The sequence below is a fragment of the Microtus pennsylvanicus genome, chromosome 2 (genome assembly GCF_037038515.1).
Source record: "Microtus pennsylvanicus isolate mMicPen1 chromosome 2, mMicPen1.hap1, whole genome shotgun sequence".
NCBI lineage: Eukaryota > Metazoa > Chordata > Mammalia > Rodentia > Cricetidae > Microtus > Microtus pennsylvanicus.
This window is the reverse complement of record NC_134580.1, coordinates 100,775,890-100,801,393: the sequence shown is the minus strand read 5'-3', so window position 1 is coordinate 100,801,393 and position 25,504 is coordinate 100,775,890. Positions and strand designations below refer to the sequence as shown.

The 25,504-nt window shown below is 46.5% G+C and overlaps 1 protein-coding gene across 2 annotated transcripts; it reads right to left on the bottom strand.

Annotated features, from left to right (window-relative positions):
* Positions 1–3,257: 3,257 nt before the first annotated feature.
* Slc28a2 (solute carrier family 28 member 2) lies at positions 3,258–25,153 on the bottom strand. 2 transcript variants are annotated; one of them, XM_075963799.1, is made up of 18 exons: positions 24,969–25,153; positions 24,314–24,465; positions 24,140–24,210; positions 18,747–18,838; positions 17,911–18,094; positions 14,992–15,133; positions 13,906–14,019; positions 13,538–13,615; positions 13,122–13,202; positions 12,616–12,696; positions 10,075–10,200; positions 9,862–9,992; positions 9,332–9,500; positions 8,964–9,161; positions 8,344–8,425; positions 7,093–7,191; positions 6,786–6,897; positions 3,258–4,015 (listed from the first exon to the last, which is right to left on the bottom strand). In XM_075963799.1, exons 2-18 carry the CDS (start codon positions 24,392–24,394, stop codon positions 3,898–3,900), a joined length of 1,959 nt encoding a protein of 652 aa, XP_075819914.1. In that variant the 5' UTR covers positions 24,395–24,465; positions 24,969–25,153; the 3' UTR covers positions 3,258–3,897. The 2 variants fall into 2 exon arrangements, with proteins under 2 accessions (XP_075819914.1, XP_075819913.1); XM_075963798.1 differs by having other exon boundaries at positions 24,314–24,410.
* Between the last annotated feature and the right edge of the window lie 351 nt (positions 25,154–25,504).

Here is a 25,504-nt window from a genome sequence, read left to right as displayed (position 1 = left end):
TGTAAAAGAGAGATCACACACATGCCACGGAAGGAGCGCAGAGGCCAGAGGACATTTTTTTTTGGAGTCAGGTCTCTCTTTTCAGCTTTACGTGGGTTCCAGAAATTGAACTCTTGTCATCGGGCCTTTGAGGCAAGTGCTTTTACCCACTGAGTCATGTTGTTAGCCCATGGACTGTTTCTTGACTGATAATAGACACACAAATAGCCTCTGAGAAAGGACTTTGTCTCACTCTAACCCGTCCTCCTCTTTTGGAGGAGCTGCGGGCAGGCCTGATTTTTGTCCCACCCAGCTCCTGCATGGCTAGCTTAGCCCTGGAAATAACAACACACAAATTGTATTCTTTTAAACACCGCCTGGCCCATTATATCTAGCCTCTTCTTGGCTAACTCTCACATCTCGACTAACCCATTTCTAATAATCTGTGTAGCACCACGAGGCAGTAGCTTACCACGAAGGATTCTAGCCTACATTCATCTTGGACAGGAGCTTCATCGTGTCTGGCTCCATGGCATCTGACCTCACTTCCCTTCTTCCCAGCATTCTGTTCTGTCTACTCCACCCACCTAAGGGCTGGCCTATCAAATGGGCCAAGGCAGTTTCTTTATTAACCAATGAAATCAACACAGAGGACCCTTCCACATCAATAGGTCCTCATGTTTCACTGTCAATCAGAACATTTGTCTCTAATAAAGTGTGCTCTGTACAATCCTGGACACATCTGTTTTCATAGATTTCATCACCTCCACCTCCAGCAGCCAAGCTCTCATCTGCTGGGATGGGCTGTTCCAAACAACTGCTATTAGCACTGGAGCCATTGGATGACCTGGTTCCCAATGCTCTTGGGTCACCTTCATTGCGTAAAGGTGTATATGACTCCATCAATTCTGAACTTTAGACTTATACCTTAACCATAGCACAGGACTTTCCATCTATACCCCCTCAACAGGGTCCAGTCCAACCTAATCCATCCTCTCATCCTGCCCTTCAGAGTCTAACTAGAATAGAGTTGGGCATATGCAGGGCATGAGACCAGGAACCCCTGGAGAGAAATATAATACACTCACAGCAGCTATATGAAGAAAGTATTTACTTTCATCCACCTGACCTATTAGAAAAAAATACCTTAGACCAAGTGGATTCTAAGCAATAGAAATGTATTCCTCTCATTTCTGAAGACTGGGAAAAAAACCCAGATCAAACCGTAGAGACTTGGTGTTTGAAAACCCGGTTCCACACACGAGCCCATCACTCATGATGACCTCAACAGGCTCAAGGGCAAGTGATCTCCGGTTCTTTCATTGGTGCATGGATCCATTTGTGAAAGCTCCACCCTCACAACCTAACCACACCCTAAAATCTCACCTCTAATACTAACACCTTTGGGGACATGATTTCAATGTATGAATGAGGGCAGGGTACAAGCGTTCAGATTCTAGCAGTGTTAAACTTTAGGTCGGGAGATACAAAAAATGATGAAGACAGGGAAAGGGACCTAGTGTTCATTATATGTCCCCAAGTGTCAGTGAAAATGCTGCATCTTCCACAGTAAGCCTTTTATGATGCTGTAGGTATTTTCATTGTGGGGGGGATTGTATCTTGGAGGGTCACTGCTGTGGAATAATGTTCTTATATCCTGTAAGGATGTGTCACTCATATTGGTTTAATAAAGTGTTGATTGGCCAGTAGCCAGGCAGAAAGTATAGGTGGGGTGACCAGACTAGGAGAATTCTGGGAAGAAGAAAGCCTCAGTATGCAGTCACCAGCCAGACGGAGAAGAAACAAGATGAAAATGCCTCACTGAGTAAGGTACCAAGCCATGCAGCTAAACATAGGTAAGAATTATGGGTTAATTTAAGATGTAAGAGCCAGATAGAAATATGTCTGAGCCATTGGCCAAACAGCGTTGTAATTAATACAGTTTCTATGTGATTATTCAGGTCTGGGTGACTGGGAAACCAAAAGGGTCACTTAAGAGGAAAGGATAGATTTTTAAGGAAACTCAATAGTTCTGTGTGGCGACTGAGTGACCACATACATAGGTAGGTAGCCTGAGGCAGTGTAAGGAGACAATGAAAGATAGACTTGGGTTGGCAAGGTGGAGCAATGGGTAGAGGCACTGGCACACAGGCTGAAGACCTGAGACCAACCTCCAGATTCCACAAGGTGGCAGAACAGAACTGACTCCTGACACTTGACCTCTGACCTCACATCTGTGCCTGCATACTTGGACAGACACACACACACACACACACATTAATTTTGAAAGCCACTCTTGGGATGGAGAGATGGGTCATTTGGTAACGTGCTTGCTATGCAAGCATGGGACTCGAACCCCTGAATCCAATCCCTAGAACCCCCACAAGCATCACAAAGGACTAGCTACCTTGACGTCTTTGTGCCCTCTAGCCTATCGGTGAATCAACTGTCTTTTTGATTTTTACTGAAATGACCCAAACACGCTGCAATTTCTCGGACAGCCAACCTCTCTGTGACCCAGGGCCGATCTGTGTAACTCTGTTGAATCATGGCTGCTTGTGGCACTGCCTCTGCCGCTCGCCAACACTGGACAGCTCCTGGATTTTGCAGCATAGCCCTGGCACCAGACCGTAAGTGTAGCAGACTCTCTTTTGTGCCTGATTTTGGTTTTCCTTCTGGTTATTTAAGACAAGGTCTCCCTAGGTAGCGCTGGCTGTTCTGAGAATCACTAGGTAGACCAATCTGACCTTGAACTGCATCACCACGCCTGGCTTCAACAGAGAGCAGTGAGGTTGCTGTAACTGTTCAGCAGCGCTGGTGTAAGTGCTCCTTATCCATTTCTGCTCGGAGGAGTCCTCGCAGGATCTAACTCGGGCCACCAGGCAAGCATTCGCACAGCGTAAGCCATCTTGCTGGTCCAAAACTATTTTTACTGGATCCTTTGTAAACCTGAGGCACAGACAGCTGGCACCAAAGGGGAATGGCAAACGAAGGAAAGGCCTTTAAAAAGGCATCATCCTTAGAGTTTAGACAGAGAGGGCTGGAGAGATGGCTTGGCGGGTACGTTGTGTAATGTTCCCCCAGAGGACCTGAGCTCATTTCCAAGCACCCACATGGGGTGGCACAGCTACCTGTAACTCCAGCTCCAGGTGGTCCCACACCTCTGGCCACCTCTGGCCACCTCTGGCCCCGACACACAAACACACAAACACACATGTATAATTTAAAAATAAAATAAATTCTTTATTTAAAAAAAAAACATTTTATGTACAGGGACCATTTCTGCTGCCGTATGAAGATGGCAAGGAGTTTTTCAAGTTTACAAATATCTGACAACACAGAAAAGTTATCATTAAACATACATACGCGCTTCTCATAGAACTTCAGAGACCTAGCTCCGCACCTCCATCTCTGCCCAAGGACATATCACAGACTACAGCACTTTAACGAAACGCTTTTGAGTTTTGGTGTTTTTGAAACCGTCTCCTCGCTCTGTAACCCAGGCTGAGGCAATCCTCCTTAGCTGTGGACTTAGTTATGAGATTACCATCCCAGAATTAAATCTAAGCATCTACGTCTGATTCCCTCACTCCCCCCACTCCAGGCCGAGCCAGGGATTGAACCTGGATCTTGGATCTTACCACATTTACAACGTTTTCCCCCTTAGCTGCATTCTTACCATAATTTGTCTCGGGGCGGGGGTGGGAGGGTGGGGCATGACTTATGAGGCGATTTCTTTCTGGTGTGTGGCACTCCAGTGAAAAGGTGGGTGCTGATTTTTATACAGGGCCACAGTGAGCCCAGAACTTTGACTTGATGGATTTTAGTGTGAGCCTTGTAGAATTCGAAGCGCAAGTATGTGTCTGGCAACACAAACCCGTTCTATAAGAACTGTCATGGAAATGCCCCTCCCCTGGCTCATACACAGACAGGGTTGCTATAGAGGTCACAGCACTTAGCGAGACTCAGGGCGCTGAACTCCTTGTCTTCCCAGGGACCGGAGAAAGAAGGCATATTGGTGCCATTCAGCGACGTACTGAAACGATAAAGCCAGGGAGATGCGCATGCGTCAGACACAAACAAGGCAGCGCCTTCTATCAACAAGTTTTACCAAGTAGCTGAGAACAGAACCCCAAACCTGTGAGTGGGTCTGTCAGCCACAACCGGGAAATGATAGCCACTTAAATGTATTTTCCTACTTGGGCTTTAGTTAATGCTAGCACAGAACCCTGTCAGTGTCTGCCCTGTGGCCAGCTCCCGACCTCAGTCCAGTTAGAAATAGCATTTCCAAACAGCTGAGACAGAATCAATCCCTTATCAATGATCTAGAGTTGAATTTAATAAAAAAAATAAAAGCTGATAACCTAAGGCCACTTTCCTCTTGAGAAAGAAAAACTGCTTACATTTCATTGGTATAACTTAATTAGGCAAAGATATTTTTCTTTTAAATTTCTTTGATTTTTATTTTCGTCAAATTGAAATAGAATTACATCACTTCCTTTCCTCCTCCAGCCTCTCCCAGCTACACTTCCTCAAGCCACGCCCATATTCTCCTCCACTCTCAAGTGAATATCCTCTTTTTCTTCGATTGTTATCACTACATACATATGCACATATGCATGTATAGGTATGTGTGTGTGTGTGTGTGAAATATATATGTAGTTAGCTAGTTTTTTCAAATCCTGTCTATGTGTGGGTGTGGGTACGTGCATGGGGGCAGGCGCCTGCGGGTGGGGGTACGTGCACGGGGGCAGGTGCCTGCGGGTGGGGGTACGTGCACGGGGGCAGGTGCCTGCGGGTGGGGGTACGTGCACGGGGGCAGGTGCCTGCGGGGGTGGGTACGTGCACGGGGGCAGGTGCCTGCGGGTGTGGGTACGTGCACGGGGGCAGGCGCCTGCGGGTGTGGGTACGTGCACAGGGGCAGGCGCCTGCGGGTGTGGGTACGTGCACAGGGGCAGGCGCCTGCGGGTGGGGGTACGTGCACGGGGGCAGGTGCCTGCGGGTGTGGGTACGTGCATGGGGGCAGGCGCCTGCGGGTGTGGGTACGTGCACAGGGGCAGGCGCCTGCGGGTGTGGGTACGTGCACAGGGGCAGGCGCCTGCGGGTGTGGGTACGTGCACAGGGGCAGGCGCCTGCGGGTGTGGGTACGTGCACAGGGGCAGGTGCCTGCGGGTGGGGGTACGTGCACGGGGGCAGGTGCCTGCGGGTGTGGGTACGTGCATGGGGGCAGGCGCCTGCGGGTGTGGGTACGTGCACAGGGGCAGGCGCCTGCGGGTGTGGGTACGTGCACAGGGGCAGGCGCCTGCGGGTGGGGGTACGTGCACGGGGGCAGGCGCCTGCGGGGGTGGGTACGTGCACGGGGGCAGGCGCCTGCGGGGGTGGGTACGTGCACAGGGGCAGGTGCCTGCGGGTGTGGGTACGTGCCAGGGGGCAGGTGCCTGCGGGGGTGGGTACGTGCACGGGGGCAGGGGCCTGCGGGTGTGGGTACGTGCATGGGGGCAGGCGCCTGCGGGTGTGGGTACGTGCATGGGGGCAGGCGCCTGCAGAGGACTGAAGCATGAGACCCTTCTGGAGCTGGAGTTGCAGCTGACTGGAAACTACCCAATGTGTGTGCTGGAACTGGGGTCCTCAGCAAGAGCAGCCCGCTAACTGCTGAACCACCTCCTCTGGCCCCAGAAACATTTCTTTCAGGTTCTAGTTGCTCATGACTCTTAGAACGTGGCTTAGAAAATCCACTGAGAACATACACGCCAGGCTAAAATCTATCCAACTTAGAAATTCCTTTTTAATAATACATACACTGGCAAGTTGTTTACTTTATTTCTTGACCTGTTACGCAGCTCTCATCTGCATACCCCACAGTGATCAGATCACTCGCAGACATGACCTCCTAAGCAGATTCCAGCTCCGGTTTCTCCCTGATGACTCCAGCTGACTTGTGAGCTACTTCATATGGTGTTCACACAGGAACCTCCGAATGAACGTATCCAAGACTGGAGGAGGCTTGGCTTCCTAAAGTTCTCCCCAGTCCCTACAGACCTCTACCAGCATACAACTTCGGCTTTGACAATGTCAAATATTCTAATTTCTCACACCTTCCTTTCATGTATCCCAAACTAATTCCTTTGTCTCAATGGCAGGTCTTTTTCAAATTCTAGACTGCAGTAAATGTAGTAAATGAGATCATCTTTATACTATCTAAACTTGAGGCCATCTTGTAATTTTAAATTTGTCATCTCTTGGTCTTTCTTTTTCTTTTTGTTTTTTGTTTGTTTGTTTGTTTGGTTGGTTGGTTGGTTTTTTGAGACAGCGTTTTTCTGCATAACAACACTGGCCCTCCTGGAACTCCCTCTGTAGACCAGGCTGGCCTCAAACTCACAGAGATTCACCTGCATCTGCCTCCCGAGTACTGGGATTAAAGGTGTAATCCACTAAGCCTAATGGTCTATTTCTATCTGAAAGAAAAAAAAACTTCATGTTTTACGAAGTAGGACTTTTGCAAAATCATCACCTAGAAACTATCTAATTTTAGTCACAACAAATACAGTAACTTCTTAAGAGAGGAGCCACACTTCTTTCCCTTCCCCTACAACCACTAATAAACAGAACCTGTCACACACAGTAGGACCACTACTAAAGATAATAAGAGAAAAGAATACAGACGGAGGCCACACTAACTTTCATGTTGTGTCTCATATACTCTGTACAGCTGTACTCAAGACCTCTCATCTCCCCAAATCCAGAAGTTTCCTTCAAGGGAAGAGAGGAGATAGGAGGAGGGAGCAGGAGCTATGGTGTTCGCCTACCTGTGGAAAAGCTCTCTGCAGCACACGAAGGTCTCGTAGGTTCTGTTGGTGAAACTTGTGCTTAGGAACGAGACACAGTCAGCTTCAGCTCCCCTGGGGACGTAGAGGATTCCTGAATGAAAGAGATAGAAATTACGTGAAATTACGTAATGAAGGAAGATTTGGCATAGGGCTCCAAAGTTCTTTCTCGTTTGGTTGGGAGTTGGTAACATTGTTACTTAGGTGTCTGTGGGATGGGTGGTTGGTTAAACGACTATTCTGAGAGAGATGCTGTGATCTCTGCCAGAGACAGCGCTTAGGTACCTACCTGCCATGCAGGCACTGATAAAGGAAACACAAGCACCCGTGAAGAGGGCTCTGACCACAATCTTGCACAAGTCACTCTTCCGCTGGGGTATCATCGATGCTATAGGCAACAAAAGAAAGTAACTGGATGTCTTCCCCATACAGCAAGGAGGGGTAGCCCATGGGTTCCCATTCAGAAGAATGTAAGGAAACAACAACACAACCCATCAGATGAACAGCGTCCTTATACCAACCACCTAAGGCTGCTAAAGCTGCCATAAGAGGTGTGTACATATGTTCGTTGTTTATCAACTTATACTTTCCCTGTGCCAAGGATTATATATCTGACCCTCACCTCAGTGGTTCTGGAATCTACACAAGATATATCTGACTTAAACAAGGCTCTGAGCTGTTCCAAGCGGGTGGATGCCTGGCATTTGCCAGTTGAGAGCTACACTCTTAAGTCTGGACTGGAATTAGATGGGCCGTTGTGAGCCAGAGGACTAGAGAGAGCAGCATCCGCCTTATCCCTGCCTCCAGAATCACAGCTAGCAGAATCACAGTAGCTGAAGTAACCAGTGTGGACAGGCGTTTAGAAGAAGAGGGAAGATCAACCAAAAGAAAACTGTTTCACCTAATCAGCTAGCAATGAAATAAATTTAATAATTCCACCCGAGAATGTGATTGCCGGAAGTGGTGGTTTTCACACATTCTTTACATATTCTATTTCTTCTAAGACTCATTTCTAACTTGTCTCTCCCGAGTGCTTGGGATTCTGATAGATGCTCCAGACTCTGCCCTCCAGGACCACTCCCTGTCACAATCCAAGGTCAGCAACCTCTCCTCTCCCTACACTCCAGGACTCTTGGCTTTTAGCCCGACAATGTATAATACTCACTTGTTCTGTTTATTTAGGTTTTTTTTTGTCTCCTTTCATTTCTTTTTTTTTTTTCATTTTTGATTCCTATACAAATACTGCTTTTGTGAAAAAATAAAACTATTGAGTAGCTTAATTTCATAAAGTACCTTTGGCAGTTGGTAAGATAGAAATATCATTTTCCCTTGTAAGGAAAATAAAAATAAACCCTTTTTGTGCCTTAGGAGGAAGAAGACGGGGGGGGGGGGTCAGTCTGACTGCACAAGCTCTGAGTTCCTTGTGGCCTAAGAGACCACTCGCTTTGTGTCAGCTTCTCTATCTCGCCTCGACTTTGCAGGGAACAAAGGTTGGGATCTGTCTGGCCTACTGAGGATCTGGGAGAATTTAACAACTCACTCAGGCCTCCCAGTGTGATTCCTATGGAACTAAGATTGGCGAATCCACAGAGCGAAAATGTTGCAATAATTTCAGCTTTCACCTAGGAGGGAAAAAAAAACCAAGTACATAAATTCAGTCTTGCTGTGTCTCACAACCATGGTAGAAGTTTCAGGGCACACCAACTCTTTCTTGTAGTGGTCTAAAGGACCATAAAAGGTGCTCAGAAAATAACGGTCCCCGAATTACAACAGCTGCCGTGACATGGTAATACCACAAGAGTCCTTGCCCAGCACTGCTGCTATTAAACAGAAGGAGGAATTACCTAGGGACCCAAGCAGGTGTGAAGAAGACAATTCACAACAATTTGACTGTGCACATAGAGGGACTTCAGGACATCCAAACAGTGTGCTCCTTGGACTGTCCCAGTGTAAGGAAGCACCAGTCATCTTCTAGATCAAACTTGGGCCAGAATGCAGAGGAGAAATGACAGAGGCTCAGTGCTGAGACTGCTGGTCTTGGGGTTAAGCTGGGACACTGGGAAATACCTGGGGGCCTCCAACGTCTGTGTGGAACGCTGGGATTTCCCTCAGATATGCATGACCCAAACCTCTCTGTGACTTTTCTGGATCATCACTTACAGAAATCCACTGTTTCTCGCCGTTGATCCACTCTTCCACCCCAGAGAGACGCTTGCTCTTGTATTGAGACAGTTGTTGATAGGCCACAAATTCATTTATGAAGAACTTGACTCCCACTATCTCAGCCACCAGTGGACAGTCTGCCCACTCCACACCCATCATGAAAACCATGGGCCGAAGGACATAGGAACAGATGACCTGAGTGAGAGGGAAATGCCCCAGGGGAAGAAGAGCAGACAAGGGTCAGAGGCCAGGAGCCTTGCTGGACACTTGGCCCTGCTCTCCCTACACCTCCCTCTTCTGCTCTGGCTTTCTCTTAGCTTGCATGGATCAGGGGGAAAAAAACGGCCAACACATATAAGGCTTACCTGGAAATTGAGTCCATGTATGTCCACCATTTCGCCCAGCCAGGAAAGAGTTGCATTGATGAAGGCCAACACAGCCAAAAAGGCGATCAGGTTGGCTGCAACGTTAGCAACAAGGCCTATGGCGTCTGTGGCTCCATTGCTCGCAGCTTCCAGGATATTCCTCTCTTCCCTGTGGTTATTGGGCATAAAGTATATGCTACCTCAGCTCCTCAGAGAAGAGAAGCGCCATGGCCTCTGAGGTGTGAGAGATGATGCAGTCCCTTAGTGATTCCAAGAGTGGAGCTTACTCTGAAGTGACTGAGATGTTTGAGATGTTATTGCAGGACGGCCTGATGCCAAGGGCATGGAGTGATTGTCTCAGGGGTTAAGGCCAGGTGGGAAGGTTAAATCGAAACAACACAGAAATGATTAGCTGATGGCAAGAGAGCAAAGAGAGACACAGAATGGCTTTCTTCCTTCAGGGAAACTGGACGTCTCTACCAGCACGGGACCTCTCTAGGTAGCCCACCTTACCATCTCCCCTGACTCACCCACGGGGCAGCTTCACTCCCTCCTTGCTCTTGAACTTGGACTCTTCCACTTCTGGATATACCAGTTTGGACAAGGCAAGCGCACAAGGGGCAGCCATCACTGAGGCCGAAATCAACGAGGATGCATCAATCTGTAAGGCCAGGCGGGGGATTAGCATGACCCGTGGGCTCCACTGGGGTGCACCAGGAGTGATTAAGGGGATTGTGCCTCACCCCAAAGGAAATGAAGGCTCCCAGCACGGTGCCTGCTATGGTAGCAAAGCCTCCGGTCATCACTGCATGGATTTCAGAGAGGGTCATGTCTGCAAGGTAAGGACGGATGAGCAGAGGTGCTTCCGTCTGAAACCAAAGAGAAACAGTCACATACCAAGAGCCACATAGCCGATATCAAAGAGCTCATCCCAGGCATGGAGTGGACCCATTTGGTGCACACCCTTCCAGTCAGTGGACCAAAGCTTTGCCCTGAGGCTTCAGAGCAGCCCAACCATCTTCTTGCTGGCTGTGTTTTCACTGTTTCTAGAACACGTTATAAGATACTGTAGACACCGGTATTCCTTTATTTTGTTTACCATGTCTAAATGCATGCAGTTACTGGGTGAATTATGGCGTACAGCGCACTTACTGACCACACACTAGATGTCTACAACGCATGCATTAAATGAACTGAAAATTATCTAAGCAATGCCTTATGAAATAATAATGTCAGGCCCCCAAGAAAGCTCATCCTGAGAAACTGAGTTCCATATCTAGAATCCACATGGTAGAAAAAGAGAACTGATTGCCACGAGTTGTTCTCTGACCTCTGCATGAGTTCCATGGAACATGAATGCTTACACACACACACACACACAGTCATTAAATAAATATAATACATTTTTAAACTAGGAAATTACCTAGCCTCAATCTAGGATGTCATTTATCCTTTACTGAGTGACGACCAAAGGACCTAGTCACTAAGACCATTAATGCAAAGCTGATTGTAGATAATTAGAGCAAAAATTGAAGGCTATGATAGAAGAATCAGAAGTCCTCTGAAAATGCATCAAAAGCAGATAATCAGTCTAAGGCTTTGGAAGAAAAAGACCTCAATGTTAACTTCTTGCCCATTTGAACAACAATTGTCCCTGATGTTGATTTGGTCAGCAGCAGGTATTTAGCCCTGTAATGGCTAATACTGGTTATCAACAATTGATAGACTTTCAGGAGACGAGACTCTAGGAATGCCTTGAGGATTACCTTGATTGGGTCATCCTGTGAGAAACTATTTTAATGGAGTTAACCGACGTGGGAAGACCCACTCTAACAGTGGGTAGTACCATTCCTAGGCTTCTGGATAGCATGAACAAGAAGGCTATCTGAGCACAAACATCAGTCTCTGCTTCCTGACTGGATGCAACGTAATCAGCTGCCTAGAGTTCCGGTCACCAAGCTCTTCCCAACAAGATCTGCCCTCTTAAACCGTCAGGCAGAAATAAGTCATTTCTCTCAATAGGCTAGGCTTTTTTTTCCAGGATATGTTATCACAGCAATAGGGAAGGACACCTATGGCACACAAACACCACTTTTATTTCATGTTGTGAGATATTTGTACACTGTGTGAAGAATTATTTGCTGAGATTCATTTAATAAAGAGCTGAACAGTCAATAGCTAGGCAGGAGGTATAAGGCAGAACTTCCAGGCAGAGAGAGAGGAAGAAGGAAGAATCTAGATGTGAGAGAGAGGAAGAAGGAAGAATCTAGGTGCGAGAGAGGAAGAAGGAAGAATCTAGGTGCGAGAGAGACACAAGGAGACACAGAAGAAGCAGGATGTGTGGTACATGACAAAATCTATATTAATAAAAATGGGTTCATTTAAGTGATAAGAGCCAGGTGGTGGTGCACACCTTTAATCCCAGCTCTCTGGTGACAGAGGAAAGTAGGTGAGTTCAAGGCCACCGTAATCTACAAGAGCTAGTCTCAGGACAGCTAAGGCTGTTACACAGAGAAACCCTAGCTCAAAAAAAAACAAAAATAGATAAACAAACAAAACAAAACAAACAAAAAAGAGCTAGTTAAAAGCAAGCCTAAGCTAAGGCCGTGCTTTCATAATTAATAATAAGTCTCTGTGTCGTTATTTGGGGCTGATAGTGCAGAGAAAGACTTATTAAAATTCCACACTGATGGATGCACTAGGAAAGTCCCGTGGAAAAGAGCCCTAATTGTCCTGATCAAGACAAGCCATTGCCTCCTCAGAGACCTCTGAAACAGTGATCACAGGGAGTTACACCAAGAAACCAGAAAGCAGCTCAAACATCCTTCATTGCTCCCGAAGTCCCGGGATAAGTTCCTGTGTAAGAAGCTGGACCAGTGACTCAGCACCTTCTAGATAGTGTGTTCAGACTATGTATTAGACATCAGGGCTGAAAGTACTGAACTACGTTCTCCTTGACCCTCTGAGGTTTCTTCCATAGGGGACCAAATGCTTTACAATCTTCATTTCTTGGACTTCGTGTGTCTTTCAAGCTGTGTGGTAATACGTGCTTATACTCCCAGCACCCGGGAGGCGGAGGCAGGGGGATCAGGAATTTAAGGCCATCCTCAACTACACAGTGACTATGAGGTCAGCCTGGGCTACATTGAGATTCTGTTTCAGAAAAAAAGAAAGGAAGGAGGCGGGGAGTGGAGAAGGGAAAAGCCTCTTTTTTCTGAATTTGTTTTCTGCCAAGTTCTCAGTTCTTGAGAGGAAAGAAAAACAGAAGGCCCCAAGATACTCACCATTCCTACAAAGATGTTTCCTGCCACAGCCAGGGTCTCGGCAGCAGTGGTGCCCATGGTGACTTGCAGAAACCAGGCAATCTAGAAGAATCCAGACTCCTAAATCATCCATCTACAGTAGGAGGAATCTTGGCTAATGTCCAGCAGAGCCCCACCCCCTACTCCATTCCCTCATAAGGAATCCGGGAGCTAGAAAAATAGTGTGGCGGAATGACAGAACAAGTTACAAACATATTAACCAGAACTCGAGCCCTGGGACTTCTAGGTCATGCACATCACACCCAGGAGGTAAGTGCAGTCCAGACCAGTTTTTCACCATGTTCTGCCCTAGCCTATCCCAAGCTGGGTAATCATTTGCCATCAGGATGCTTAAGGGGGGTGGGCGGGGAGTGCCTTTTCACATCAGTTCTGACTCCATGTCCCATGTAGGAACACTTCCCCCAAAGAAAGTCAGCATCACTCATTCCCCTGACTGGTCCAAGCTGACGGTCCTTTCGTGGACTTACCTTCTGAACCACCCATTGCACGAGGCCCAGGTAGTAAAGAATAGACATCACGCATCCGAAGAAAATAATGATTGGCAAAGACTGCAAAGAGAATGGTGGTAGCGGATGAGAGATTATACAATATGTGGTATGCGTGTCACAAGCAAGCTCTTCTATGCCTCTACATTAAGCTCTGGGCATTCCCAGGGCATCTGATACAAAGTGGCTTAGAAATAAACTCAAACTGTACTGCAAACCTGTAAGCCTATCTATCAGTACGAAACCATAGCATATCCCATTTCCTGAACTTCTCCCTAACCTGCCTTTCAATCAACATGGTCCCTGGTACGGCTCATGGGAAAAGAGTGGACTCCCACTCGTTACCCCCATCCTTTAACTGGCATTTGCATTCCTGCACACAAAATAGGTGGCATTACCTGAAAAGCAAAAACGTTTTGGACCAGGGCATCACCGAAAACAAAACTGGAGCCTTCCACGGTATAAGCCAGGAAAATCTGAAGAGGGGAAAATAAGAGAGTTAGGACAGGCAGGACACAGAGAACGCTGTGATCTGCCTCAGGTGTGACCCCCCGTGGGCAGGGCATGTCCCAAGAGTTGGTCATGAAATGACAGACTCAGCAAGTCTTCACTTGTATCCTCACCTGAACCCCATCACACTCCCTCTTTACCCAACCAGATTCCCCAACACCGCCATGAAGACAAAGCCCAACAGCCTCATGCTCCCCTCAAATCTACATTCTCTGGGTTCCAGAGGCATCAAACTTTGACATTCAATTCCCTGTACCTGGATCTGATCTCCCAGCCACTGAAATGCATTAAATCCGGGTTCAGTTCTGATGACCAAAATCCCAAAGATGAACTGAAGGCCCAGGCCCCAAAACACAGTCTTCCAGCATACCTGGGATGAGGAAGAAAATAGCCCAGCATGAGTTCCAAACCTTTACTTGTCCATTGCCTGGTTCAACTGTGTCCTGTAAGTGGAGCTAGGTGAGGGTGCTAACAGTCAGTCTGGGGTAACATGGCTGTGCTGGCTAGCTTTATGTCAACCTGGCACAAACTAAAGTCATCCAAGGGGAAGGAACCTCAACTGTGAAACTGCCTCCACAAGACTGGGCTGTAGGAAGTCTGTAAGGCATTTTCTTAAGCAACAATTGATGCGGAAGAGCACAGTCCATTGTAGGTAGTGCCATTACTGGGCAGGTGGTTCTAGGTTCTGTAAGAAAGCAAACTGAGCAAGCCTTGGGAAGCAAGCCAGTAAGCAGCACCCCTCCATGGCCTCTGCATCAGCTCCTGCATCCAGGTTCCTGCCTTGTGTGAGCTCCTGTCCTGACTTCTTTCAATGATGAACAATGATGTGGAAGAGTAAGTCAAATAAACCCTTTCTTCCCCAAGCTGCTTTTGGTCATGGTGTTTCATCACAGAAATAGTACCCCAAGACAATGGCATAGGGAACAGGGAGACCGGTAAGAAAAAAATGGGGTGACATTGTGCAAAGAGACAGTGTGCCCATACAGGTTTTTAAAATAAATTACATGATATTTATGACACATGTATATAATAACTTCCACAAATGTCATTATTGCACAGTGCACCTGATCCCTGTCATATTTTCTTTTCTTTCTTTCCTTCTTTATATTTTCTTTTATTTTTCTCTAGTGTTGGCTAGATCCATATATACCACAATAACAATCGACAAGCCTAGAGTCTCTAAAAGTGTCCCAACTTCTCTTAGGAATAAGACTGTCAGAGGAAAATTCCAGGAGTTGTTACTTGGTTCTAGGTCTTCATCATGACTACCTGACACATACCTTTTGTCATTTCTACCAGCCCTTGTTGTTGCTATGCCCACCCAATGACCCCCCCAACTCACCGCGCTGTGGTGTTTGGAGCAGACAAAGAGGACGAGGATGAACATACAGATTCCTGCAAAGGAGATCAGCTGCTCGGGCCTTTGAGCCGTGTCGAGAGCCAGCCACAGGATAAGGCCAACCACAGAGGCTCCTATGAACATCCTGAAGGCGGAATGCCAGAGCTATGTCACCAACTCAGTGAACGAGCAGCCAAGAACCCTCTGACAGACAGTCTGAGGGTCAGTGAGATAACTCAACAGCTTACTCTTGATTAGACAGAGACGGACCTTGAGAACCATCTGGTAGTTACCTAGCTTCTGCTTGCTCCTAATTGATGGAAGTAAGTATCTAATCTAATTAGACAGATCACATGACTTCTCTTTTCTCATATAGCCACATCAATAAAATTCAATATAAAGGTTCATCCCTGAAGATGCTTCCAATGATTAAATCAAAACACTGAAAACAAAAAGAGAGTACACTGGTCCCTTATGATAGCTACTCAATTTTTAACCACTCCAAGGGCGAGAATTAAATAAGCCATGTATGGATGTATGATCTTTACATGCACCAAACATATTTCAGTACATAGACTGAAGGCTTGGGCTGTGGCTTAGTAGAACACTTGCCTAGAATGTGCAAGACTCTGGATCCGATCCCCAGCCAACCACAATAAATAAGGGTCCAGTCATGGTAGTACAAGCCTTAAGGAATAGAGGCAGGAGGATTAAGGTTTTAAGATTGGGATTGGAGAATTGGCTCAGCAGCCAAGAATAATTGCTCTTGCAGAGGACTCAGGTTTGATTCCCACATCCATACGGTGGCTCACCAACCATTTGAAACCCCAGTCCCAAGGGATCATCCGATGCCCTCCTCTGAACACAGTGGTCGCCAGGCACACATGTGATACATATGTATGCATTCAGGCAAAACACTCATAAAGTAAAACTGAAAGAGATTAAAGTCCTCCTCAGCCTCACAGTTAGTATGGAGCCAACCTGGCTTACATTACATCCCCTTCCTCAAAGACAAACAAACAGAGAAACAAACAAAGCAACAGACAAATTTCCCCCAACTTAAGGGAAGAGAATTAGAAAGGAGGTGACAGATGAAAATAAACAAAAAGAAGCACATGACCCACTGAGACACCTCCAGCACAGTGCCTCAAAGAACTACAGAACTGGACAGAAATTCGCGGCTCTTTTCTACACGCCTCCCTCAAAGTGAATAAAGTTGGCTTCCAAAAGCTTATTTAATGAATAAACCCATGTTGGCTTCTCCTCCCACACGCTGTCAAATAAATTAGTGATACAAAACTTCAATGGTTATCTGTTCTTTTTCCAAATTATCACCGTTGAACACCATCTTCTGTGCATTCATTGGAGAGAGGGAAAAGAGAAACTTTCTGGACAGTCTGGCCTATGGTTAACACACATGGGCATGGCATAGACAGATTGGCTATAGCTACTTCAGAACCCAGTTCAGTTATGCTGATGATCAAGTTTGCGCCTAGATGCCAAGACAATGGTTCTCAACCTGGGAGTCATCACCCCTTTGGGGTCATATATCAGATATTTACATCACAACTCTAAACAGTAGCAAGATTACAGTTACGAAGTAGCAAGAAAAATAATTTCACAATTGGGGGTCACCACAGCATGAGGAGCTGTATTAAAGGGTCACAGTGTTAGGAAGGTTGAGAACCACTGAGCAAGGAGGTTGCAAACTACAAAAGCAGGTAGGGGGGCTTGAGAGATGGCTTGAAAGATGGCTTAGTGGTTAAGAGCATTGCCTGATCTTCCAAAGGTTCTGAGTTCAATTCCCAGCAACCACATGGTGGCTCACAACCATCTGTAATGAGGTCTGGTGCCTTCTTCTGGCCTGTAGACATACACACAGGCAGAATAGTGTATACATAATAAATAAATAAATAAATAAATATTTCTTTTTTAAAAAGCAGGTAGGGGGCTCTGGAGGACTAGAAGGGAGGAGGATGGAGCATAGGCAAGAGAGAAGCAACTTGGATGGTAGCTTAGCTAAGTGCTAAGACCCCTGCTCTGACCCCTCCATTAAAGACAAGTGCAGGCTTTCTCCCTTTGTCACAGGCCCCTGGGATTCCAGACTGAAACTCCTCCCTGATGTGGATGGAGTCCCATCTGCGCCAACAATACTGGCCCAAGGCTGTAAGAAACTGGGCTTTGCAGCTCTAAGGCCCGTGGCTCTGTGGTCTCTATGTTTGTCTTCGTGTAGATAAGAGCCTGGAGCCCTCTCAGGAACTGTCAAAATGTTAAAATGTTCAGTGAGGTGGCGATGATGCTCAGCTGGTAGAAGGCTTGCCTAGGATGCACAAGGCCCTGGGTTCAATCCCCAGCCCTCCATAAACTGAGTGTGTTAGTGCATGCCTGTAATCCTAGAGTTCAAGAGATAGAGGCAGGAGGATCGGAAGTCCAAAGTCATCTTTGGTTACATAGAGAGTTCTGAGACCAGCTTGGACTAGAGACTTTGTCCCACAAAAAGAAAAAAAAAAAAAGAGAGAAAGGAAGAGAGGGGAAAGGAGGCAACGAGAGGGCTCCCATCTCACCGATGAGTTCATTCATCGATACATTCACAAGTAAAAGGACTTCTCGAAGGGGGTGGAAGCTGTAGGAGGTGGGGCCCAATTGAAGGAAATTGGTCACTGGGGACATGTCCTCATAGGTTACACCTTGTCCCAGGTGCCTTGCCTTCCTGATCTCTTGCCTCCTGGCCTCCACGGTGTGAGCAGCTTTGGCTTCACCGGTTCACTTCCCACCATGACATTCTGCCCCGTCACCAGCCAACAGGGATGGGGCTAGGAGAGCATAGGCTAAGCCTCTGAAACTGGGAGCCGGAAGCGTCTCTCCTGCACATTGTTCCTAGGTGTTCCGTGAACAGCAACGAAAGGTGATTGACACACTTACCACTTCACCCAAAGCCTCAGGCGGCTGTTTTTCAAGGGCTTCAGGCAGCTCATTAATTTTTTACCGAAGCTTCTCTTCAGAAAGTGGCAAGCCAGGATGAAGATGACAAGACAGGTGAGGACGAATAATGCCAGAGCCCTCTGGAAGTTCAGGATGCAAGCTGCCAGGAAGTAGGCGGCATATGCTACAGAGAGAAAGTGAAGAGAGAGAACCAGCAAGGCTGAGCTTTCACGGAGTCCCACACCGAGCCTCTCTGCTCCCGGCAAAGACTCACTGCCTTCTATTGTACCTGCTGTCCTCACTCTCTCCCTTAGATTTGGCCAAAGGCCACTGTTAGACTCTTTGGAAACCAGACATCTCTTGGGTTTTTATCCCCCAGCTATGTTGAAATGTCAAATGATGAACCTTTTCTCTTGAGCAAAGCCATGTAAAGGAGGCTGCCTCTAGGAGGAAGAGCTACATGGCGCTTTTCTAGGGGCTCCCAGATTCACCCCCAAGGATAATTTTTGCTCTCATTATCCCAGCTGCTTCTAATCAAAGCTCTACATGTTACTGACAACATACTATAAACAAGGTTTTCTGACTTTCAAAAATAATGTATAGTGCTAATTTTAATTATAAGCCAGTAAATAAGTTATGTATAACAGGCATCTTTCATAAAGATTACAGACTTGTGCCCTGATTCAAACCTAAGCACTAAAAAAAGAGAATATATATCTATATATATATATATATAGATATAGATATAGATATAGATATCATATGTAATCTTGACACAAGTTAATGGTTCTAGAAATGTTTGTGGTTCTCCCTTCCATGAAGTCTCATGATCTCACCTAAACACAAGAGACCGAGCAGGATCTTCTTGAATAACGCAGCGTGTCTTTTAAAGAAATGTCTCGCCTTGGTGAAAGGCTGCAGCTTCCTCCTGATGAGAAACCAAGTTAAAACTTGAGAATTACTTCCTCCTGTTTGTGAGGTTCTCAGACCTTGGATAGCTCAAGGCAGAGTTAAGAGCTTGGCTGGGGGGTGTTCAATAGTGTTCCAACCAGGCCCCAAAGACCACCTCAGAACTATGTCTGTACATAGGTCAGAATGGCCCTGCTCAGCCTAGAATAGCTACTACATCTTCGGTAATTTTCTACCACAGAAGTGAACACTAATCATGTGTTTTTCCTAGGGACAGGTGTTGCTCAGCTTTCATATTCAGCCTGTCCTACTTAGAAGCCATTCTACCATAGCACCCCAAAACCATACAAAGCCTTTGTAGTTGTGTGTACATTGGCAGATAGGAGAGAAAACAAACCAGCTTCAAGAGTCTCTACATCAGCAGATCTGAGAGAAGATGCCCAGCAAGAACTATTCAAGATTGTTTTGTATAGTTTTCCATGCGTGTGGGCTCAAAGAACTCTGCAAATCCTAACAGGGTTCCTCTAAGACCCCCTGCAACCTGAAAGCCAGGGAAGCTGAGTAAATTTCCCAAGGTCACAGAGGTCATAAGGAGTAGCTCTCGAATCTCAGTAGCCTGGCTTCTGAATCTAAAGACTGCACCTTCCCTGACCCCAGGGTTACCTGCCTTTGCCATTTCTAAGGGTCCTTAGCACATTGCAGCCATGTGAGCAAAAAGATTCCACTTTCAACAAAGAAAAGGAGCCCAGCTCGAAGTGTCCTGTGCATCTATGGTGTTAAGGTGTGGTGCTCAGGCAGGGATGGAACCAGCCACTACCTAAAAGGTCTGGGGTCTTGGTGCACACAATTCTGGGTTCCTTCGCTGTTGTTGCCTCTCCCATCTAACATGAGATTGAAACTATCATGCTCATTGTCCCTATATCCTTCCTTCTTCATTTCTGCCTCTATCCTCATACCTTCTGCAGGGAGTCCAACCCCGGCTTAACTGAGCAGGGTGTACATTCTCAGATACATCTCAGGTACAGGGAAGTCAAAGAGGGAGGCAAAGTATCCTCATCAACCCTGACTTGTCTAAGCCTATCTCCTCGGGAGGATGTTGGGGTCTCAAGACCTCTGCCGCTATCCATTAGTGGAGAAAGCGGTGGGCAGGAAGTTTGTTTACAATGTCAGTACCCGAAAGCGCCGCCGATACCTTAGGAACATCATTCGCAAGGCACATCAAGCAATGCCCTTAATTTTAACCCTAGACTTCCATGAGCACCACGTCTTTAGTTTGCTCCTCCAGGTCCTCACACCCTGCTGGGAGCCTGGAAGTTCAGTCTGTGAGCTTGGGTTCTCCAAAAGAGCAGCGCATGCTCTTACCCTCTGCGTCATCTCTCCAGCCACTCTTTTGGTTTTTTTTCCCTAATTTTCTCCTATCAGGATTGGGTTTTGTTATGGTATTTTCAGATATATGTGTCATTATGCTTTATTTGCACATAACAGCCTCTTGATGAGTAAACTCTCTGGTTATTCTAGTTTAAATATGCCACCTGGTTTCCTAGTACACAGGGTGAAGATGGCTCAAGACCATGCCCAATTAAATAGCAGTTAAGCAAAGGCACTGTGAAATAGAATGGTCCATGTACTGGTCTAAGAGCAAACAGAAATCACAGGCTTAGGGCTTCTGCCCTCACCTCTTCATCATTTCTTGGGGGCCATTTCAGTGCCTGCTCCAGAAATTGCTTAAAAACCCTTGTGAAGCCCTGAACAATGGGATCCTAGAACACCAGGTTAGGACTGAGCCTCTGGTACTAAAAAAAAAAAAAAAAAAACAAAGGAGCCGGTAGGTGGTGGCGCACGCATTTAATCCCAGTACTCAGCAAGCAGAGGCAGGCAGATCTCTGTGGGTTTGAACCTAGCCTGGTTTACAGAGTGAGTTCCAGGACAGCCAGGGCGACACAGACTGCCTCGGAAAAGAAACAAATAGATGAACAAACCAAACAGTGAGGATGGACTATGAAGGAGAAATGCTCCAGAGCAAACAAGAAAAGGTTTCTTTCCGCCTTTTAAACTCATCGAGAGGTTCACAGAAGCATGTGGGCAAGTGTCTGTGCACTCTGAAGCTCGCCTGGCCCAGCATCTCGGTAACAGCACCAAGCTCTTTACACAATGGTCCAGTTTGAGTCTTAATGTCAGTGTTATGACTAGAAACTGAACTGAGATGTTTAACCACGGGTGAGTGGACACGGATGCTCAGCCTCTGCCTCCAAGTGTCTGTTACGGGCGACTTTCCGGGCATTGACTAAAGACAACCTCCTCACATGCTTACTGCCCGTATCCCTGAGTGATACGTGGAAAAGAAACAGGTGAGCACGATCAGAAGCAGTAGCTAAATGTGGCTTTAGCGATCAACAGATCCAGCAGCAAAGACACACATGAATTTTCTTAGTTACCTACTTGTGAGATGTAGAAACTCTCCCAGCTGAGAGAGATGGAGCCTCGGTAACTCCTAGAACCTGAAACTCTTCGTTTAGCCACTAATGTGGGAAGCTTGAGTGAGCCTTCAGAGAATCCAGCTCCAGTGACAGAAGACAGTGTGGCCCTGCCTGAGTCTTTGCTAGTCTCGTGTGAAGGAAATGGAGGAGTTAACTTAGCATCAGGTGATGGTGTGAACAAAGATGAGGCTCGCCTAGCACAGGGGACCAGAGTCTTTCAAAGGTCAAAGTCCTATTTTACACCCAATTAAATATCAGTTGGATAAAGCTACTACAAAGCAAGAGGGGGCGTACTCTAAGAAATCAGTCCCAGGCAGAAGACTTTGTCCCTGTCTTCCTAACCACAAAGCCATCATGGGAAGAACCACTTTCCCACTTTTCCACAGTCCAAGTTCTGCACACAACTGGTTCTGAGCTCATGAGCTGCATGCTGTAGCCGCACAGGAAACTGAGTCTCCAAAACAAACAGACCTTAATTAGCCATTTGGGAAGCCAAGTAGGGACTGGAAAGTCTGGGGAAAACCTGTCAGGAAAAGGCAGCATGAGGCCAGCCTGAGCGACAGAATAAGAAAGTCCTGATACAGACAGACAGACTGACTGACTGGTAAGAAGAATGTGTACAGTGGGTTTTCCAACCTATCCTCAACTTCTTCCTCCAAGAACTCTCCTCTGTCCAAGTTGGAGGTAGCATTTGTTCTGATAAGCAGTGGAGTCTTCCCAGGGAAGCTGTTCTAGCTCATGACTATGCCCCATGTCAACTTCAGGCGGGGCCCTTGGGTGTATTTCTTTTGCAAGCAAGATTATAGGCGCTATGTGGATAATTAAGGAACAAGAGGGTGGGTTGCATTTACAACTGCTCTCTTCCCTCAGCCTCCTGTGGGCTGGGACTCTATGCAGGCTGTTAAATGCATGAAGTGGAATCTCTTGCGGGTACAATGGTGCGTGTCTGCCAACCCATCGGAGGCTGAGGCAGGAGGGTGAGAATAATCTGGGCAATATAGTAAGATCCTCTTTCTGAAAATAATTATACTTTTCTCTTTGAGCACAGTTTAGACATGGATGTTATAAATATATTTTCTTACCTACCAAGTGAGATGGGCAGTTGGAGAACTTTTTGATGAAGGACAAAGCAGTAAACATTTTGGTTTGTAGACTTTATATTTATGTTTTAATAAAGTGTGACTGTAGACTGAGACCCCGAGCTCCTGTCTCCTTCCGCCTTATGTTCCTCTCTAGTGCTGGGATTAAAGGTGTGCACCACCACCACCTGGCCTCTGTGGCTAACTAGTGTGGCTGTTGGAATTAAAGGTGTGTGTTACCACTGCCTGGCCTGTATGGCTGACTAGTGTGGCTAACTTCACGCTCTGATCTTCAGGCAAGCTTTACTTATTAAAACATAAATAAAATATCACTACAGTTTTCTTAGAACATGTCCATGCCCATCTGTTTATTGTTACCTGTGGCTTCTTTCTCACTAAAGTGGGAGAGTTGAGTAAATACAACAGAGACTATGAAGTCTACAAACTAAAGTGGATCTTACTGTATTGCCTAGACTGTTCTCACACTCAGGAGGCTGAGGGAAGAGAGCACTAGCTGCTCTTCCAGAGGACACAGATTTGGATCCTAATATCCACAGGTGCAGGGAATTTAGTGCCCTCCTCTGGCTGCCTGGGGCATTGCACACATGGGATGGGCATACATACTGGCTGACAAAACACTTATAAACGTAAAATAAAAATGAATTGTTTAGACGTAGAAAAGCAGCTGGGTGTGGGGGCATACACCTTTAAGTCCAGGACTCTGGGGGCAGAGGCAGGAGGATCTCTGAGTTTGAGGCCAGCCTGGTCTACATAGTGAGTTCCAGGACAGCCAGGGCTGTTACACAGAAAACCCTATCTCAAACTACCAAAAAAGTAGAAAAACAGAATACATTAAAATATAAAATATGTGTAAATTGATATGGATATTTTATATAAAAATTTGTAGAACATAGCTGCCATCTGAGCAATTTTACCCAAACTTCCCTTTGACTTTAGCTCTGACAGCAGGTCCATGTTCAGAGTCAAACATCCTTCGCCACCCCTCCCTCCTCAGCACCCGAGCGCACAGCACCGCAGACTGTGGTTTCACACATCGGGCTTTCCCTTACCACCCACATCTCCATCTTCTTCAGCCTCCACAGAAAGGGCCTTTTGTCTCTGCTCCTGTAACTTTCTTTCTCCTGCCCCTAAATCTGAGCATTCCAGAAAAGTTTTTCGGTCATGGTAGAGATGGGCTTTTTGTTTTGTTTTGGACAAGGTCCCTCTATGCAGCCTTAGCAGGTCTAGAACTTTGGTCACAAACTCACAGAAATCAGTCTACCTCTGCCTCCCAAGTACTGGGATTAAAAGCATGCACCACAAGTCCTGGCCTCAGAGAGATTTATTTTGCTTTGTTTTGTTTTAATTGATATGAGTAGGTTTGTTCCTAAGTCTCAATGCTCTAATTTAGACAAAAGAGTTAAAATTGGTACTTTCCTGTTATGAAAATTAAACTAATTACACAAAATTACACATAATAATACTCAATAAATGTTAGCCACTGTTACTGTTATCATTGCTGTTGTCGCTATTTTTTTTAAAGTCACCTAGGCTGACACTGATGGGCTCGTCATTGTCCTGAACTGACACTTCAGTTAGTTCTACAGAATACACATACATGTGGGACCGTGCGGTGGTCCTGGTCTTGTCTGTGAGTTAGGCAGTCTGAGAATGAATAGCTCTCATCTGTTCCGCTCACTTCTCCTCCCCACCCCCCCCCAGGTCCTTGGTGGCTAACTACACTGGACTCTGGAACATCCTTACCCTGGGCCATCCTTCCGGCTGTGTTCCTCTGTCTCTTCAGTCTTTTTGCTTTGCTCAGGATTCCCTCTTTCCTATAAACACAGGTAAAGGTGAGGTCAGCTGTGCAGCCCCGTCGGAGAGGCAACAGACCAAGAAAGCCACCAAAGCCACACCACAGCCCACAATGTGAATTACCATGAGTTCCAGCCCTAGGTTCTCGATGCCGTTCTCCGCTGTGGCCTGGGAAACAGATCCTCGTCCCCCTGCTTTCTCCATCTCCTGCTAGCCTCAGCTGGAAAACAAACTCAGGGCTAATTTCCGGCAGATTTTTTTTGTTGTTGTTCTGTCTAGATAGAGCGAGGGGGAATTTTTTAGGCCAGATCCTCTCAGAAAACACAAGACTAAAATTCTTTTAAAAAGTCAGCTGCTTCCATTAAGAATAAGGACTGGAAAGATTGGGAGCAGACTAATACAATAAATAACGAAAGGTAGAATTTGATTTCTTGTTATAAATGGTTATGGAAGAAGGGGCAAGAAGACAGAAGAGCAATTAAGGACAGGAAGAACTGGAATGGATTGGTGAGCCTCCCGGGGTCCCAGGACCTGGGTTGAAATATAACCCATTTAGTTACTCAATTCAAGATCCATTTAGTAATGCTCTTTATCTTTTTCCTGGAGCAGGCCCCACTGAGCTAGGAAAGAGAAGGAAAATGACAGCTGAAGAAGCCCCATGGGCCAAGGATTTCTGGGAAAAGAAAAGAGATAAGCAGACTACATGTGGTCGGGTTCTCTCAGGAACAGAACGGATAGAATGTATATATAAAAGAGAAGGTTTTCTAGAGTAACTTACAATGTGCTGGGTGGCTCTGCACAGTCCAGTCCAGTGTGACAATGGCTAGAACCTGGGAGCTGCTCAAGCCAGGTAACGGTGCCTGGAGCGTCCTGCAGAGCTACTGGTCTCCAGTCCACATGGGATGCTGGAGAAACTGGACCCTGGTGTCAGTGGAGAAGGACAGCTGTCATAGAGACCAGGGCTCTCCCCAGCAGGAAGTGAAGGCAGGCAAGCAAACAGCACTTTCCCCCTCAGACTTCCTTCTCTTTAGGCGATTACCACCCGCAAGTGCCGCCCACTAGGGGAGGGGCTTTTTGGAAGTGTGCTTCTCAGTTGGGTGTAGCCCAAATTCTAATTGGTCTTAATAAATAAAACCTAAAGTCCAATAATGGCAGGTGAAGGCTGGAGGATCAGAGAAGCCATGTAGCCAGTCACTAGAGAGACATTTTGCCCCTACCAATGTTCAGACGACATCCTGGGACTGCTCTGAGCTCCTGTCTCCTCCCACCTTATACCCCTCTATTCACCCAGCCATATCACTCCTGTCTCCACCT